Source organism: Empidonax traillii, unplaced genomic scaffold (assembly GCF_003031625.1).
Source record: "Empidonax traillii isolate 1590-97213 ecotype Southwest subspecies unplaced genomic scaffold, ASM303162v1 scaffold41:size1892772, whole genome shotgun sequence".
NCBI lineage: Eukaryota > Metazoa > Chordata > Aves > Passeriformes > Tyrannidae > Empidonax > Empidonax traillii.
In genome coordinates, this window is record NW_020955234.1 from 1,769,880 (window position 1) to 1,788,451 (window position 18,572).

Consider the following 18,572-nt stretch of genomic DNA (forward strand, 5'->3'; position numbering starts at 1 on the left):
GCCTTTACAAATTAACTTTATCACAGGCATAGAAGCTGCTGCCCTCTCAATTTGAGCAGCCACCACTCACTGACACTCCCACACTCACAGAGATGGAACCCCAGCAACTCGTCTCACAAGGGCATTTCAAAAGATGCCTTTTGCAAGGACAACATTTCAGCTTACCCAGCTAATGACATCAAACTCGAGCTTTCCTGACCCAAGTGCTGTCAGACAATAAAGAATTCAAAGAACAGGTAAGAAAACACACTAGAGATTTCTCAGAACTAGATGTTAAGCACTGAACTGGTGGTGACTACACAGCACTAAAAGAGCTGTGCACACAGTAAAGATTAGACATGGGAGAGTCTATGCCCGTGCACCCTCAAGAAATATCAGCACCCAGAACATGCCTTACCTGCAGACAGTCCATTGAGACCCTCTGAAGAGATGTTGCTGCCACAGCTGCAGTGCAAGCTAACGTGTTAGGAGACTTCAGTGACAGGTATGTTTACACATTTTTATTTCTAGCTCAGAAACAGGCAAAATCAGCTGTCCTTTCTCACCCCGCCATAACTGGTGTTTGTTACAGCTGAGTACTGCCAGCTACCTTGAAGAAGTCTCTAACCCAAAATATCATGAGCCACACTGCCCTACAAGCCAGAAGGCAAGCTGGAGACAGAAATAAGAGACTAAATCACACCATGATAAAGAGACAGGACAATTAAAGGGAAGTCTGCAGGGCCCTGCCAGGTGTGGTGTGTGGGACTGAGCGACACGAATTGGAAGGTCCTCCTGTTAATGCAGGACATCGATTTTACCATCCACAGAGAGGTGACTAATGCACACATTCTGTATAAAAAGAGAGCAGGCTGTACTACATATGTATCTTTTAAATTATTTTATTTTGTGTAAGCTAAAAGGAAATTTACACACTTAAATCTCAAAAGACCTTGGGCATGCATATTGACCTTTTTAGAGGTTCTTCGACATAGCTCTCTTTTTTCCATAGGAATTTCCCCAGACATTTACAACCCATAGTTTTTTACTGTATATACAGCCTAAAACCATAGCAATCTATGATTATGTCATTTTACACTGTGCAAAATCAAACAGGAATAGTGGTACAACGGAACATAAAATTTTTATAACAGGTAAATTTCATTGTAAGACATTCATATTGTTTTGGTCCTTCTTTTCCAAATCAAACTGATTAAAAGCAGACAACCTTCTAATGACCAAAAAAAAAAAATAAAAAAAATAAATCAAGTGTTCAGACAGTAATCCATAACTGGAACAAGAAGTTACTGACAGCATACCTTTCAAAAGGCTATATAATGACAGAGCCATACTACTGAAGTTCAAGAACATAAAAACTGATCAGCCAACCAATCAAACAGGGGGAGGGGACGGGGAAAAGAAAAGGAAAAACACATCTTAAGCTTGTTAAAACACAAAAGAAATTACTGGGTTTTAAAGAAACAATAACTGAAAAAGCCACAAATGGCCAACATAACCTTTTGATTTTTTCCCAGCAAGAAATATTTTAATATATGCAGGAAAGAAAAAGTTGCTCAATGCAATCTGAAAGTCTTCAGGGGAACTTCACAGATTGTGAAGATTGAAGTTTTCATTATGTGTTTATAGGACTTTTTTTTTTTTGAACTTTTAAAAGTTTTGTAAGAAGGACACCACCAGTGTATTTCACAAAGACATAAATGTATACAGCCCAGCACAACAAAAAGAATAGATCTTCAAAAAGATTTACCCCCAATTATTTACATTTTTCTCTAATATAAATTTAGGACTCCAGTATGTAAATAAATATACATTACTATGTATACCTTTCTAGTGCTGCTTACCAACAAATCATCTGAACTTGATTTTTTTTTAAATTAAAGCAAGATTGCTTTTTACGACCCACAGAGGGAAGGAAAAAAAAATCAATAGAAAACGTCCAATTCACATCACTTTAGTCTACCTTTTCTTGGCAGCTTGTTGAAGGTGTTAATGTGGCTGGGAACATCAACACCTTGGCATGCATGAAAGTTAAGTCAGGAAGGCTAGAAATCACCTTGGCAGCCTCCTCACTAAGATGTTCTTCCTTTTTAGGCTTCCTGTTGAGAAGAAAAGAACAAAGTGCATTAATCCAGTACCTGATATCCCTGGGATCACTGAAAGAATCACTGATTGAAGCAATGTTCTGTCTGCTTGTCTCCCACTGACAGGCACTTCTGTAAGCTACCTGAAGGCAGTCTAATGTTATAATACCTACCTGCCTACCAATAATGTGCTAACATGGAAAGTCAGATAAACGTTCCTGTGTATATTGTTGCAATAAAGGAAAAAAATCCTATTCAAATGATAACTTTTTTTTTTTTTGGCAGCGTCAAGAGTTAAGAGACTCACTTGAAGAGATAACCATGCCCATATTCTACAGATAAAACAATAGGAGTACTAGTTCTACCTAAATCCAGTAAAATCTTCAAAAATAAAGTGGAAAACATCTTAAAAGGACATTCTCAATAACTTTAAAATAAAAAAGTACTTATGCTGTGTTGCCAACACGACTGTTCTCAGACTTTATACATCATGCCACTCTACATTGTGATCCACAAACTCTCTTTTCCCTCAGGACTCATCAGCAGGAAAAGGTGGCTCATGATGTGTAGCTACTTGCTTTGAAGTGCAGTAGTATGAGGAGCCATGATGATACACACAGCAGTTTGGGAATCATTGGGGTTTACTTTGCCTTTTGCATTATTCACAAGAATTACTGAGCACAAATGAATAAAGAGGTCTAAATCCCATGTCGTTTGGCTCTCACTATTATAAAAAAAAAAAAAAAAAAAAAAAAAAAATCACACTTCCCAAGTAAAATGAAGCCTGGCTCAGGGTGCTAAAGCCCCCCCGCCTCTCTTGCCCAAACATCCATACTTCACAAACATCTGGCTTATCTTTGAAGAACACTGCCTACTACTAGATATACTCAGTTTTCCATCAAACATTATTCCAGTTCCAAAAAGGCACCTGCTAAGTCCTGCAACAATGCAAGAAATTCTAGCTGAATAAGCTCCATCACCTTTGGGACAAAAAGCTGAGGGAAAAAAGGCTTGAACCAAATAAACTGCTTTCCCTAGAACACTTCAGAAATTTCCTTTCTGTATCTTATCTATAAACTTTAAACCAAGGCCATGAGAGGGCAATGACCACTCCAATCACGAAGTAGCATGTACTCATATCTTCTTTTGTCAGCACCCATGAGGATTGCTTCCTCAGCTGATCAGAGACCAGAGGAAAGCAAGGGGCTTAGAATTCCTAAGATAGGAGAAGAAAAAAAGAGCCGGACTCCAACTCATCCTTGACATCACTGAACACTGCCTTGACATTAAGCTATCATATTTGTTTTCTACTTGAAATCTCCACTTGATGGAAGTCCTCTAGATGAGGCAGCCTAAATACTAAATCTGACTTACCTTCAACAGAATAGCAATATTTTTCTTTCTCTGCTGCAGTGGAATTTCATGAGCTACTGACTAGGCAGATTACCAAATTCTGGAGGATGAACAAAGCTGTGTGCTGGATTTGCTGAAGGAAGAAGCAGAGAGCCAGTATGTGCCTCCTCTAACAACTTCACAGTCAGCTCTGTTTGCACTCAAAGAACTATCTCCGAGCTGTTGAAATGTGGTTCTCACCCACCACTGTGTTATCAGTATCTGGTGCCACTATTAATAATCACTTACCACAAGCCTCTTAAAGGTACAAACTCGTGGTGATCAAGGACCTAGAGCTAACAAAGGAGCGTTTGACAGGGGAAGCCAAAGGAAGAGGCTGACTCGGAGATGTTCCTGTAATTGTTAATCAGGTGAGATGGAGCTCACACACTCTTTGCTATTTATAAGCCTCTTCCTCCCCTGCTCATCTATGGCATGCTAAGAAATGGCACTGCTGGGTCCCAGAGGCAGCAATTTATTTTATTTGGTGGCCACATGCAGGACCTTTATCACAGGACAACATTACCACCCTTGCTGTTCCAGCTGTTCTCTGCAACATCACTGCAGAACGGGCACACCAGTGAGCCCAGTCAGGGGTGAATCCCACCCAGTTTCTGGAGGCTCCCCTCCTGGGTGGAGGCCCTTTGCAATAACTTATCTACTTTTAACCTGCAATGTAGAAAGTATCTATAAAGAAGAAGCTAACACACTAACACAGCAAACCTTATTCAACTATGACCAAGACAGAGCTTTAGATACAATCACTTGTTAATGAGGCTCACATCCTTTTTTGAAATCATCTCAGTGTAGAAAGAGGGGAGATGTCCTAACTTCTCCATTCCTCAATGAAGAGGGGCAAGTTCCTCATCAATACAATAAAACTGGACACTGCAAGTACCCTTTGCGGGTAACAATCAACACTTTCATTAGCAAATATCACCAGGGCAACCCTAAAGAATTACTCCCTAACTCTCTAAATTCAAAAGACAAAGTAGCATCATCACTGCAGACAGATTTTACCCTCAAAACTTATCAAACCACCTAATAACTGTGATGCCCTTTGACAGAGGCAAGAGAAATAACTGCATTCATTTCAGTCACTACCTGTGCTGAAGATGTTCCCACTGTCAAGAGCTTCTTTTGCTGAACTCTGGTCAGTGGAGAAGGGCAATGCAGAGTTTCTCCTGCTTGTGCACTCCAAATCTCTAGATACCATGGCTTAAAGAACAGACACCCAAGTGAGCGGATTGTCAGTGGCAGCTGCACTACTTCTGTCTGCTTTGAAACCAGAACTTTTGATTACTAAACCATGGAATGCTCCAGTTCTGGCACATTCAGGTTTTAAAACTATCCTCTACAGCACACTTTGACCCCATCCACCTCTTCTCTTACACGAGGTTACATTTTCTCCCAAGACAGTGGACAGAAGGGATGCCCCTACCCAAGCAATTGTGCCAGTCCATCTACCTGTGGGCATTAAGTTTCCTTTTCAAAGGCATGGTAACACTAAGCCACAAGAAATGAGCCAGACTGATGGGCAGGAAAGTTGCTGGAAGAAAATTTAGCAAGAAATAGGGAACTCTTTGTCGATGTGTCACTCACACCTCACTGTTCTGCTCTGCATTCCAACCCCCTTCTGCAGCATTCGAGTCTTCCAGGGCTGCAGTCACCTCCCATGCTTGCAAAGGGGTTTGTGGATAGCACCAGCAAGGCCAAGTTTTATCAACAACACTGAGCTGATTAGAGAAACGGACTTTAAAAACACTCGGTAATTAAGAGTTGGGCTGCTCCACCCGACACCGTCCCCAAGGGGTATTTCCAGTTTACCTGCAGGTTTTGGCCATTTTTTTGAAAAGTATCAGTGCTCTGCTTTCCTTCAGAAAGACAGCAGATAAACTTTTGATCTCTGCCCACTCTGTGGAAGCAGGCTAGGCTGCAGAGTCTCTCTGGAATGCTTGTACTGCATCCCCGACCTTCAGCACTTACTGCTGTCATCGAGGTTTTAGGTTCAAACTGAGGGGGAAGCTTCCCCTCCTCTGCCAATACCTTCCTTCTGAGAAATGACTTTCTGGTTCAAGAGATGGCTTTGCAAGCAAAAGATGGGGCTACTTCAGACAAAGATGACTCTTCACACGGCATCCTGCAGCTGAACAATGAAATTTTCATTCTAAACTTCACCCTAAAGATCCTGAGCTCAGACATGGGAAAGCCTCAGCACAGCTGAAGTTGGAATCAAAGGTACTGGTTCCATCTTCCCCAACAGTTATATTGAATGCCTAACAGTCCATATTTCCAGGCTAGTGCATGAACATCCTCACTGAGCTGGCCGTACCCAGCCACTCCTGTTTTAAAGTCTTGAGTTCATTACAAAAGAATAATATAAAAAAAAAAATTAGAAAGAAAAACAAGTTTTTTACAAAAAGCTAACATTTTGCAACATATTTGGCATACTGTTGAGATAAGCCTTATTTCTCTGAAGGCTTCTAGCTTGCAAAAACAGACTGTTTTTCTTTTGTAGAGCACAGAATCAAGAAAGAAAAGAGCACTTGAGGTTTTTTTAAAATTTAGAGTTGACAAAAATATACAAAATGTATTACACACTGAAAACAGCTTCTTTAAAACAGCCAATCCTTGTGTGTGTCTGAACTTAATCTCCAAGCCTGAGGTCCCCTGCCTCTCTCTAGTGTCTGACATATTGCTATACCACAGATCTAGTACCTCTTCCTACTGGTAAGCAATGCTCTCCAGAACAGGGGAAGAACTCTGACATCTGGATAAAGAGCTGTAAGTGCACAAGTAAGAGCTTTCAAGTGCACTGTGGAAGCACTGGGGAAAAAAAAAAAAAAAACACAACAAAACACCCAACCTCTCATATAAAAAAAAAAAAAATGCAGAAAAATGAGGGTCAACATTCATTTAAGAAACAGACTACCCTGTTGCTTTGTAAGGAAAAAGTAAGCTAAGAACCCTTCAGGCAAGCAGGCAGGTACAAAACTATGAGTTGAAGTAAAAGAAAGATACATTTGGAGTTTGCATGTCCTACTGCAGTTACTTTTAAATTAGGCTTAGAATATAATACAAAAGTATTTCAATGTAACTGTGTTTTCTAATTCACGAAAAAATCAAACCTTTCCACTAGTGTAACCTCAGGAAGGGTATATGAGCTCCATGAACAGAAAAAGAGGCAATCCACAAGCTGAGACCCAAAACCCAGCACTGAAGTGGGGAGTTCCCTCTACTGGTTCTCCCTGGAAATTTCATGGTTTGTTGATCTTTTCTATTCCATGTTCGCTTCCAGAATCATCACTGCAAGAAAACTAGCAAGGCAGTTTTCTCAGTGAAGGAACATGTTTTAAAAGAGCACTTAAAAATTAGAGTGTTACTAATTTTAAGCAAGACAGCTCTGCCCCACCATTCCTGTGCCTCCTCCTAAGTGCTCTGCTGCAGGAGAACACATCTAGTTTTAGAGTGCTGAATAAACCCTCCAGCTCACTTACGAGTGAGGGTATGTTACCATCTATTTGTTGCATGTTGAGGCACACACTTCCAAAACACCCATATTTTACTTTGGTGAGAATCCCTCAGTGATTCTTTTAATGGGTACAGACATTAATTATATGCTAAGACAGTTCAGGATGTGCTAAGATATACATTTAAAAACCCAACCCCAAGAACACAAGCTGATAAAAAGATATTCTGTACCCATTCAACCGGGCAGACTTCATGAAAGACATTTGACGCCTGAAGACTTTCTATGGATTCTACCTAGAAGCAGCACAGAAGTGGTTCACATGTGCTCATCGAAGCAGAAAGGACATCCTAAGCCAACTACTCGCTCTTTCCTTAACCTGCAGCATCAAAATTAAACCCAAGTTTGGTCGCTGAAGTTTTGACAGGTGCTAGAAATATTTGTGAAGGGACAAATACAGTTATAAAGCCATTAGTCCATTTTATCATTTTACTTGGGGAACATTCTGTATTTATAAATTACACAGAGGTAAAAGGAGAGCCTTCTGCCACAGCCCTACGGCACTGAACTGTGTGGTTCAGTTTCCCCTGCCATTCCTAGAAACCAGCTCTGGTGTTCACAAAGTCGCTTCCTCCAGTTCGGTCTTTGGCTCCAGCTTTTCAACTTATGTCCTGGTGATCTTTTTCTTTCAGCTCACGAACTATTTCCACACTTCAGAGTTCTATGATAATTTGAAATATGAACTACAGTACGGTGAATTTCAGATTTAAAATATAATTATTAAATTTACGGCTTTTGATCATTCAGGAACTTCTGCCCTAAACCAGGACACACGTTCACACCTCACTTTTCACACCACCCTTAGAAACAGAGGAAAACTGTGCAGGGAAGAGCATTTACCTTGTGGACGTGCTTGCCTTCTCCACTGTGGACATGAGTCTTGCAAACGCATCAGTCACCCTGTTGCTTGCATTGGAAGTTTCCAGTTTTGAGGTTGTCAATTCATACAACTCAGGATCCACACCTTATAGTACAAAACAATAATCAGTGATGGTTGGAGGCAAGTATAGTCATAATTAGTCACAGACCAGCTTGCTAGAGACTGTTTTCTGTAAACATCTGAATCATTTATAATTTCAAGATACGTGAAAAGAACATGACAGAACACGTTCGTGTTTCTGAAGCATCATCCTCTCTCCCCATCCTTTTTCAGCAGCTTTTTTAGTTGTACTACAAAACAGACACACCTTGGATCAAGTCTGGCATACAAGGTCTCAGTCTATGAGTAAACAAAACCAATTTGATTTACTTCTGAGTGTGAAACCTCTGTTAACAGTGTCAGCTGTGTCAAAATGGATTGTTTCAATTACTTCAACTCAACTGCCTCTATTAAAAGAACACTGCATGTTAGCAGGGACCACCTCTTCAGTGAGAGATTACAAGCAACACTGGCACGCATTAGAGTGCAGTTGGTATCTTCCTTTTCACCAGGGGCTGTGTTGAAATTTGAAGTGAGGAAAAGCAGCTTTTATGAAACACAGAAGTGAAATGGCATTAAAAAAAGTTACACACCTATATGCATAGTACTACCAAGACTTTCAGTCTGTGCTCCCTTTTCATCTTTCAAGTATTCCTAAAGCATTAAGTTTTGGGATGTTTCAGCTTTGAGTTCCTAGTTTCAGGTATCTTAAGTCAGATGCTGAATTTTCACATCACATATGATGGGAATGGATTTCAAATTTTATCATAGAGGTCATTCTGAAAACACTGCAAACAATGGAAACCCGCACCCAAAAAACCCCCTTAGGTATGAGTTAAATTCTACCTGTTTAGTATCAAGCATTGCATCTCAGTACAAAGTAGCTCTAGGATTTCCAGATATTATGTATTATTTCTCAAAAAAAAAAAAACAAACTCAAAACCTCTAGGAACTAGAATTTTCAAAATAAATCAAGAGGAAAGACTTACAAAAAATTTCGTTGCTCAGAAGCATTTTAAACTGCTGATATTCCCCTAGTTACAATTTCAGATATTTTAAGTTCCATGGGTTTCAATGAAGCGTACACATGTGCCATTCACAATTGGAAGTATTTTTCGAAAACTGCATGGAATTTTTGTAGGTAAGCAGTGTGATTTTCAGAGACCCCTGTGTCCTGAACAAGTGTCACGCTGGTAGCATTTGGTTTGGACAACACACAAGTATTTCATCCTACTGGGGAACAAACACTGCAAACACTGGGAACTGATGGTCCCCTGTAGCTCCCTAATAAAAAATCAGCATTTACTAATGTGTGCTGATGATTGTATCCAGATTATATTATATTCCCAGGATCAGGATGCTTTTACAAGAATTCCTGACACATCAAAAGGTTACTAAACAAAATAAATGCCTGTGCTTATTATCCTGCCTTTACCACCAGTAACTGCAGCACTGCATGTGCTAACAGATGAGGTTAATCATCCTCAAGCCTTCTTTGCATGAGCTCTCCCCAAGCAGTGTCTTGACCATTTTGTCCTTTGGGCACAAGTTAATTCCTCTTTTATTGTAAGGAAACTAAGCTGACCAAAATGTAAAATTAAGAAAATCGTCTGGTTAAGCTGCAGGAGGTGGGGAGAAGATTTGTTCCATATAATATGAATTGATTAGAAATTAATCAGCTTTCAACATATTTTTTTTTAAAGTTTGGATTTTCAAAGTTAATTTCATCCAGTCCCATACAAAAAAACATTAAAATATGTACTGTCCTGAGACCAGCATACCAAGACTTTTAGTACTGTCAGATGTTTACAGAACTTGGAAATAGGAAAAAGCCCAAATATTCCATAAAATATCCACTTTCAATCAGGGAGAGGAAGCCTTGGAGAAATACATTTTGACTTGCAGAAGCCTGCGAAATCCCATTAAGGTACAAACTGGAAAGCTAATTGAAACGAGGAGCCCTTTGACATGCAACTCTGCAACAAACATTAAATGCAACCTTTTAAGTTACATCATTTAGATATTCCCATTTCCAGTCATTACATATGAAAATGAATTCATTTTTTGCTGTATGGAGATGTCACTGCTCAATTTACTGTTCTTTAGGCACCTCTTACTCAGCTACATTTATGTTAAACTATTAACAAGGAAAATAAAACGATACACTGAATTGTGGGAACATAGTGGAAATGAGTAACTCCCTGTTCATGATACAGAATGCAAATTTTTAATAAAAAGTTATTTTGGTTACTGATGACATTAGACTGAGAAGAATCCAGTGTTGATCTATAGCAAGTAAACTCTAAAGAAAAAATAAACTTCTACTACTGATAAAAGTTTCTTCTTTAAGCCAAAAGATCTAGCAATTTGTCTTTCATTTCTTTTTTTTTTTTAAGAGTTGCATATTCTCCATTTTATTCAAATGATGAGAGAATATTTAAGGAAAGCACTGCAAAACCTTAATGAGATATTGAAGGAAAGTTAGCCAACCAAACCCCACACAAAGCTCCTGAACACACACACAAACACACGAGCTGCAAGCCATGAAACAAATGACTTTCCCAGAAACAAGTCAGGAGGAAAGAAAAAAGCAAGACAAAAAAAACAACCAAACACACACACACAAAAAAATTAGGCACTATAGGGCATACCAGGGAAGGTGATAATACCTGTAACTTGGTGAAAAAAACAACATAAAAAATAAAATGCAATAAAAGGCTAACTGTATTCCTCCAGGAATCCCTTCCAGTGTGCACTCCACCTGCACAAGCAGTAATACATGAAGCCAACTACGTGTACTGGGCACTAGTGACTTGTGTCAGTGGACTTGCACACTCAAAGAATCTGTAAGATTATACTCCTACACTTTACTACCTATGACTTCCATGACAAACCTGCCATTTTTCATCTCATAATGACATTTCTCAAGGGTGGAATAAAAAGACATCTAGATTGCCATGTCACAAAATTGCCTTCGGTAATCAGATTTCAAAACTAAAAAAAATCGTGTTTCTAAAACCAAAAAATACAATAATAATTATAATTACTTATTTGAAATGTGAGAGAACTCCAAACATCTTAGGAACTGACTTTTTTAAATTAAAATCAAGAAGAGGAAAAATATCCTTCCCGTGAAAAAATTGATATCATGGCTTCAGGCATTGTATTGAAAGAGTACCTGCCTTATCAACTTAACCTGTGCACTGGAAAAAATCCCCAAAACGTTCCCTTAAACTCCTGCAGAAATTTATTCAAAGTGTAGGTTTTCCACAAGCTCATGCAAAATACTCAGAGCGTGTCAAAACCATTGCTCAATGAGAGAGTGGTATTTTTCATCTCCTTTGTAAAGGGAGTAAGTTGCAGACAAGGTGCTTTGGCTTTACAATTAACATTCATGAACTTCTAATGTCCCACAGACATGCAACTATACCCTTTTTCTATTATAAACACTGTTAAAACACTTTTTTCACTTTATCATTAATATTAGTAGTTCACATAAAGAAAAAATTTACAGCAGCAAGCCCCAGCAGGGCTGTGATATATCAACCTCTGTAAATTTATATTCACACACAGCTTCCAAACAACATCATAATCCTATAATTTGGAGGTACTTATTTAGAGGAGAGAGCAAGGCTCATATTTTAGGAATTGTCACATCTACACCACTTTTCAAATTTCCTTAAGTGCTTAGAAGAGCTAACCTCCAGGATTTCTCATTTGAACCAAGTGTTTTAACATGTTATTTGCAAGAGCATAAAAACCATTCATTCCTTCAGCAGTTGACAAACACAGAGCTGACAGTACCTTTTAAATACTTCGTACTCGATACAAAAACACCAGAAAACAGAACACAGATTAAAGGAAAAAAAAAAATGCAGTAGAAAGACATTTTAGAGAAACGCCACGAAATTTCCCCTTGTTTGTAGGAAAGTCAAGTGATGTGCTCATGCTTTTAGTAAGTCGTTATATTCTTACAGTTGTGGTTTTTGACACTCTGCTGACCTGGGATTGTGGTGGTGCTGCTAGAGCTACTGTCATCCACGGGCCCAAAGAAATCAAGGTTCAGAAGAGTGGAACCTCCACTAGCTTGAAATTCAGTGACCGTGTTGGTAGGCAGCCATATAGAAGGTAAGCCAAGGGAGGGGTTTATGTGTAAAAAGGGGTAAGACACACACTTGAACATGCAAGTTATAATTAGTACTCAGTACGCAATTTAAAAAAATCGACATGAAAACAATGCTTACAGTATTAGTTTGTACCTTCTAGAACGTTAACAACTTAATTCAGTGCACATTTCCTCATGTACATTGCAGCAAGGAAATCAACACTAGTAACTTTAAAAAAGAGATATTTATTTCAATCTAAAAATGAAAGAGAACCAGCACGACCCAGAGAGAAAGGTGTGATCAGTTAAAGGGAAACAATATATAGGTCAATTGATAGTTAAAATACAGTGGGCTTTTTCTCCCCTCACTGGAATTGACAGCCATTCTTTCACCAAGAAAACTTAGATCTTTAAATAGCAAAAAAAAAAAAAAAAGAAAAAAAAGAAAAAAAAACTTTAAAATTTTATTTAGCAGCTTTAAGCTATTAATTATCATTATCTTAAAGCAGTGTGACCACTGGGTGACAAATGCCACTCTTATGTCCAGTTCCTCACTGGTAAATTATACTGTTCCCCTTTAGTACTAAAACAGAAATCAAACCGAAATACATTTTAAAGTTGTTTGTTAAAAAGAAAGCATGATGATTGACTGAAGTAATAAGACACCAGACAACAGCAAAAGGGTCCATCCAGGCTTTCCTTCAGCACCATGATATTGCTGTCCAAACTCTTACATCCCACATGTTCTGTGGCAACACCAGTGCAGTAAGAGATGCTGTTTATCTGAGCCTGCCTTTGAATGACTTGCGTGTCACGAATTAGTTGCTGTCAGCAGGCTCCTCGTAAAGGTATCAGTTTCTTTACAGGTTCCTGGTCTGTCAGTCAAACAAGTTTCTAAAACTTGTTTTATTTCCTTTGCATGCACTTACATTTCTGACACTGGAGGCAGTGGCACAACTCACTTTGCTATTAAAATAGACACACATGAGGGGTCTTTTATGTGATCACTATATACATTTACAGATACAAATAAGTTTGTAGCTACCTCTTTAATATATCAGCTTTAAGTAGCTCTTCAGTGTAAGCAAAAGTGATAATGGATGAAGTCACATTTTTGAAATATAAAATTATCTTTAAATCTGAAAACGTTCAGCTCAAGAAGTGTATATTTTGCAAACAGTTCGTGGTTAAAATATTGTGCTTTGAAGTAGCCACTATACATAAGTTTGTCATTCAAAGGATGTCTAAAGAGATAGCTGACTGGTGAAAAATACCTTCAAGAAGTAAAACTCCTCAGTCTAAAATGCTCATTTGTTCAGAGTTTCATTATAATCTCCAGTTATACATAATGAAGTGTTAATATTGCCACTGTGTCACTAGCATACGGCAGGAATCTAAAATTATACTTAACTTAGTGTTTTTCAGACTACGTAATACTTCACATAGGGGCACTGTTAATCAGAAAGAAAGCCTGAATTTCCAAAGTTAGGAGTAAGAAATAAATATTATATATATTTTTTTAATATATATATATGTGTGTGTATATATTTAAAAAAAAAATAATCAGCAGATAGATGTTTGTCTGAACTTTGTAGCTTTCTTATCTCTAGCTCTGGTGCTAGAGGCTCTACGGAGAGACGTACCATCTAAAGGGTTAGTAAGGCCACTGCTACTCCAGTCAAACTGGACAGGTGGTAGAGATTCCTAGAGTTGAAAAGTCAGAAATCAGATTTTATAGTCAGTTCAGGTTACAACAATGCAAAGCAGTTCAAACAACAGATTCTTTAGCGTCTAAACACTAAAAAAAAAAAAAAAAAAAAAAAAAAAAAAAAAAAAAAAAAAAAAAAAAAAAAAGACAACTAAATGATCAAGCCCCAACTTTTGGGAGGCGTGTATTTTCATTATATGCACTAAAGATTCAAAGCAGAATTGTTCTACCACAGGAAGTCTCATTAAATTCTGAACAGTACAGATTAGATAACTTCTAACTCAAACAGGATTTGCAAATTAACTAAAACACATGAATTGAATAACAAACTTTAAGGCACAGTTGAAAGTTAAACTACTATTACCTTCATGGAAGATAAGGCACTTAGCATAAACAGGTATGTAAACACAATTACAGGGCAAATGTAGAATAGTGAAAGCTGTCTGTACATCCATGCTTTGTTCTGATTATATATATTATTTACCATCAATAAGCCCATGGTTCTTTTTTCTTTGGTTTGTTTTGCTTTTAAGAGACATAATCCCTACGTGTCAGGGACAAACTCAACACCCTCTCCACTCCACCCCCTTTAAAAATAAAAGTCCTGTGACTTATTATCCTTTTAACAATTAACTCATCCTGGTCTATGTACAAACCATTAGTAGCAATGCTTGAACAAGGGAAGCACAGAAACATTGACTCCTTCTGGGAGGCCATTTTTGCCTTTTCATTTCTTCTTTTCAAGTCTTTTGAGCACAAGAAGCAGCAGTGCTCTACTGGGAAGGTGTGTTCAGGCGCAGTGTAACTTGCAAGTGCTGCCCTCCAGTATTCTCAGGACATAAATTGATGGGACAGTATCAGTAATGTCTGAAATGAGTTCATCTTTTCTACCTCTGTGCTTTACACCTCTACTCTCTCCCCAGTGAAGTCAACTGTCAGGAAGCCCTGGGAAAGGATGTGTCCTCTACTTCTAACAAAACAATGACAGCGTGGAAGAAAAGCAATAGAAGTTCTCAATAATATTATTCAAAATGTATCAGGTCCTTGTCCAGCTTCCAGTGGCTGAGCCATACCTTCTCTTTGCTTTTGTAGAAAGTTAGACTTGATTTTTTTTTTTTTAAAAACTTTTAAAACTTCCAACCATCTGACACTGCAGAAAAATGCAGATTCACTAATGTACAACTAAGCTCACTGTAAAAGGCTTTTCCTCAGTGATAGATGTTTACAGAAATAAAAACAAATGGAGCTGGAGATTTCTGTATGTACTTATACTAAATGTCTTGCCTGGAAAAATCTTTCCTACCTAATGTCTTGAAAATATTTCCATTACTGAGCACAGCTTGAACAGTATTCACTGCATGGAGCTCCAGGAGCTGATCCTACACTTTTTACTTTGCTTTGGTAATGAAGTTACTGGCATTGAAATGATTTGCATGTAGATACAATGTTAGCAGTGTGGAAGCTACACCTGATGAAGTAATGATCACTGTCATCAGCAGCTTGTTTAAACTTTGTCACATCTAAAATATATTAACATTGAAAGGAGTTTGTAGAGGGGAAAAAAAAAAAAAGGTATGACAATTTAGTAGCTTTCTGCCCTGAGCAAAATGAAGTCAAATTGAAACAAAGTGGCTTCCTACCAACTCTCACTTACTGAGAAAAGCACCCACTACATTTTGTGACAAAAGCCTGAGTCAGGACTGATGAGTGTGAGAGAATCACATGGAAAAAGTGGTACCAATGACTGGCTAAGCTTTTGCCTTTAATGATGACTCGATTCTCAGATTTGTCAAGGACAAAGGATGTGACCAATTCTTCCTAAAATGGGAAAAAAAAGAATCGGACTCTAAATCAGTAAGAGTATACTAAGTATATTAGTTGCTCTGTGGGATAAGACCATTCTGCTGACTTCAACCACCTTGCAAAAGAGGGGGTAAGTAAAGCAGACCCCACCTACACAGGATGCTGGCAAGCCCTGGTCTGTACAATAGCAAACAAAATGAAAGGAGAAGGCAGAGGAAAAAGCAAATTAAACAAAGTTTTCTGTTTCGAGTGACCTCAGCCCTGAGAAAACTAACTACACTGGGACACCTGAACACAGCATTGAAATCTAGGACAGTGGGAACATACCCTGCAAATGGGAATATAATGTTTTGCCTTTCAGAGACTGTGAGGTTGCTAGACTACTGCATTTACAACTATTATTTTAATAACATGCTTTAAGGAAAAGTGCCCAATCCAGGAGAATACTGAGAAATGGGGCAAACTGCTTTTACTCCTCGAGGCCTCCATCTTAGATTATAGGACATGGTACAGAAATAGAAAAGCACACTCAGCTGTCAGAATGCTACTCTGAATGTCAAGGAAGTAAGAAAGAGGAAATTAAAATGCCTGCTGGTTTTACTGCACCATAGTTCACTTTGATAAAAGTGAGAGATGTTTTCACACAGTAATTTTAGAATGCATTATGTAAGAGCTTTTATAATCCAAACGAGTAAAATGTAAATGTTTGTGTCTGTGCCAATAATTACCCAAGGAAAATTAAACAAAGGGGGGAAAAAAAAAGGAGCATTTTGCTGTCTTAAAGCTGGGGGAAAGAAATAAAAGGGTTTATAATACAAATATAATGTCAATATTTAGATGGATCCCACAAATGAGCATCATAAACATTCCAAAAAAAGGCTTACATGTAAGTAATTCATACATTTCATTGTGTGTATTCATTGGCAAAAGTACACCAGTTCTGAAAACTGCTCTTTTCAGACAACCCCTTTAAGCAACTGTCACACCTGATAGAACAGCAAGTTCTGCAGTATCTCTTACCTGCAAATCTTTCTCTCTTACTCTGTCAAAAAAGCTTCCCGTACTCTTGGATCTTTCTCACATGTATAACTGGAGAGCAGTTCCTGATGGAGCCTTTGGCTGGTGGCCAATAATATGGTAGTTTGCATCTGTCATTGTTAGAAGTCCTGATGGTCTCTTATGTAATTAAAAGTGTTTTTAAAGACTGCCACCCCATGGGGTTTAATTAAGGTTCAGTCCCTAATAGCCAGCAAGTGTAAGATACATCTTTCTGTTATAACCTGATCCCTAATTCGGTGCCTTACGTGCAAGTGGATGTGCTGTAATGGGCACCTGCAGAAAAGAATCACCGGCCATTTTCTTCTAAAAAGGTCTGGGTCACTGCAGATTTCCATTCCAACATAGAACTTACTACACAAAACTAGGCAGGTAACTCTACCAAGGAAACAACCCTAAGCAGAGAGAAGAAGATGCCTTGAACCACTAGCAAAAGAGCAGAAATATCTGGACAACTTTTTTCAAGAAATCCAAAGAGGAGCAGGTAAGAAAACTCTAAAACAGTGTTAACCAGAAAAGAGTATCAAATCAAGAGAAGGCAGTCACCATAAAGGCAGCAACTTCTTTAACAAACATTGGAACATGTTTTAATTGCACTGCCTCAGGACTTGGCTGCGGTGCAGAAGTCCACTGGAGCCGCATTAAAAAAAAAAAAAAAGTGAAGGACACCATTCTCAGGTCTCACAATCAAAGGGTGCCTATTCCAGCAGCCACTCCTTCCTACACCTGATGTGCCTTGGCAGAGCCTTTTACTTGAGGCCTGCAAAGTCTTTGAGACATGCTTAGATCAAGGCAACAGTAATCAGGGGATTATTTCATATTCTGTTTACTGCCTTACAGTTATGGGCACAGAGGAACAGAGAAATAAATCCCTCAATTGTCAAGATAAACAACAGATCAAAGAAGAATTTAGATGCTACCTTCAAATATAAACCAGAATGAGTCTACAAAAAAAATCATCTTTATACAGCAAACTAATGTGATGACAAACCAGTCAGTAACTCATTTGAGAGAATTCCTAATTTCAAAAACCTTGTCCTTACAGCTTAAATGGCTCAGATGGACATTTGTCCACTGTATTTGCACAGCCTAACCAATTCAGTGAGACCCTCTGCAGGGAATGAGGGCAAAACACACAGAGTTTATATCATAACTAGGAAAAAAAAATTGCAGCTCACTTGCTGCTTTTTGCCTCATTCTTTTTATTTCTAATGTTCTCCATTTTAAACCTCTGTACGCTTTCCTCTGTTTGCCTGCAACAAAAAAAATTTAGAAAGCAACAAATGTCCTTTCTATTCCTACCTTTGCATAATCACACTCTTTCTTCCGAAGTCTTATTCTCTCAGCAGAAAGTCATACACATACATGCACAGACACTGATCTGTATGCAAATCCCATAAATGCCAGGCTTTGAACGGAGGAGAACTCTTCCTTAAGGAAAGAACAGGAACCTATTAACTAGAACCTCTCCTTCTAAAAAGAAAGCCAAGATTCTGAAGTTTCTGAATATAAGAATGATAAATCATCACTCTCTGAAAATGGAGGAATTCCGAAGTTTTAACTAAATAATTACACATCAACCAGGTATACTTATAAGATACCTAAGTCATGCACCTAAATTAGAATAAGAAGTTTCTGGGTCCACTAGAATTGCCTGTATCTCCACTGAATATTTAACAACGGTTTTAGCACAGTCCATAATGAAATGTTTACTAAAGTTTGGGAACATCATCTTATTACCACTACAATCTGTAATAATCCTAAAATGCAGCCTGCACAACGTGTCACGGAGCTGGATTTTCCCCAAAGCGAAGAGAAGCCACCAAACACTGAGAGAAGATGAGGACAAGAAAGAAACAAGGTGGAGAATTGATCGTTCATGCCCTGAAACCGTCTCAATATCACTTAACTCTGGCCTCTCAGCCTTCTTAATGGTTACAGCTCTAACCCATCTCTTCCCCAAAAGCTTATTTTAGTAT

General features: G+C 38.4%; 1 protein-coding gene across 3 annotated transcripts in view; it reads right to left on the minus strand.

Moving 5' to 3' along the window:
* Positions 1 to 865: 865 nt before the first annotated feature.
* Positions 866 to 18,572, minus strand: part of AFTPH (aftiphilin) — a 44,161-nt gene continuing 26,454 nt past the window's right edge. The window contains exons 7-10 of one of the 3 annotated variants that reach the window (XM_027878430.1): positions 13,670 to 13,730; positions 11,924 to 12,007; positions 7,843 to 7,966; positions 866 to 2,096 (exon numbers count right to left, since the gene is read on the minus strand). In XM_027878430.1, coding sequence (XP_027734231.1) covers positions 1,952 to 2,096; positions 7,843 to 7,966; positions 11,924 to 12,007; positions 13,670 to 13,730 — 414 coding nt within the window. In that variant the 3' untranslated portion in view covers positions 866 to 1,951. Of the gene's footprint in view, positions 2,097 to 7,842; positions 7,967 to 11,923; positions 12,008 to 13,669; positions 13,731 to 18,572 lie in introns of those variants that run through there. The other 2 variants (XM_027878431.1, XM_027878432.1) reach the window with 2 other exon arrangements.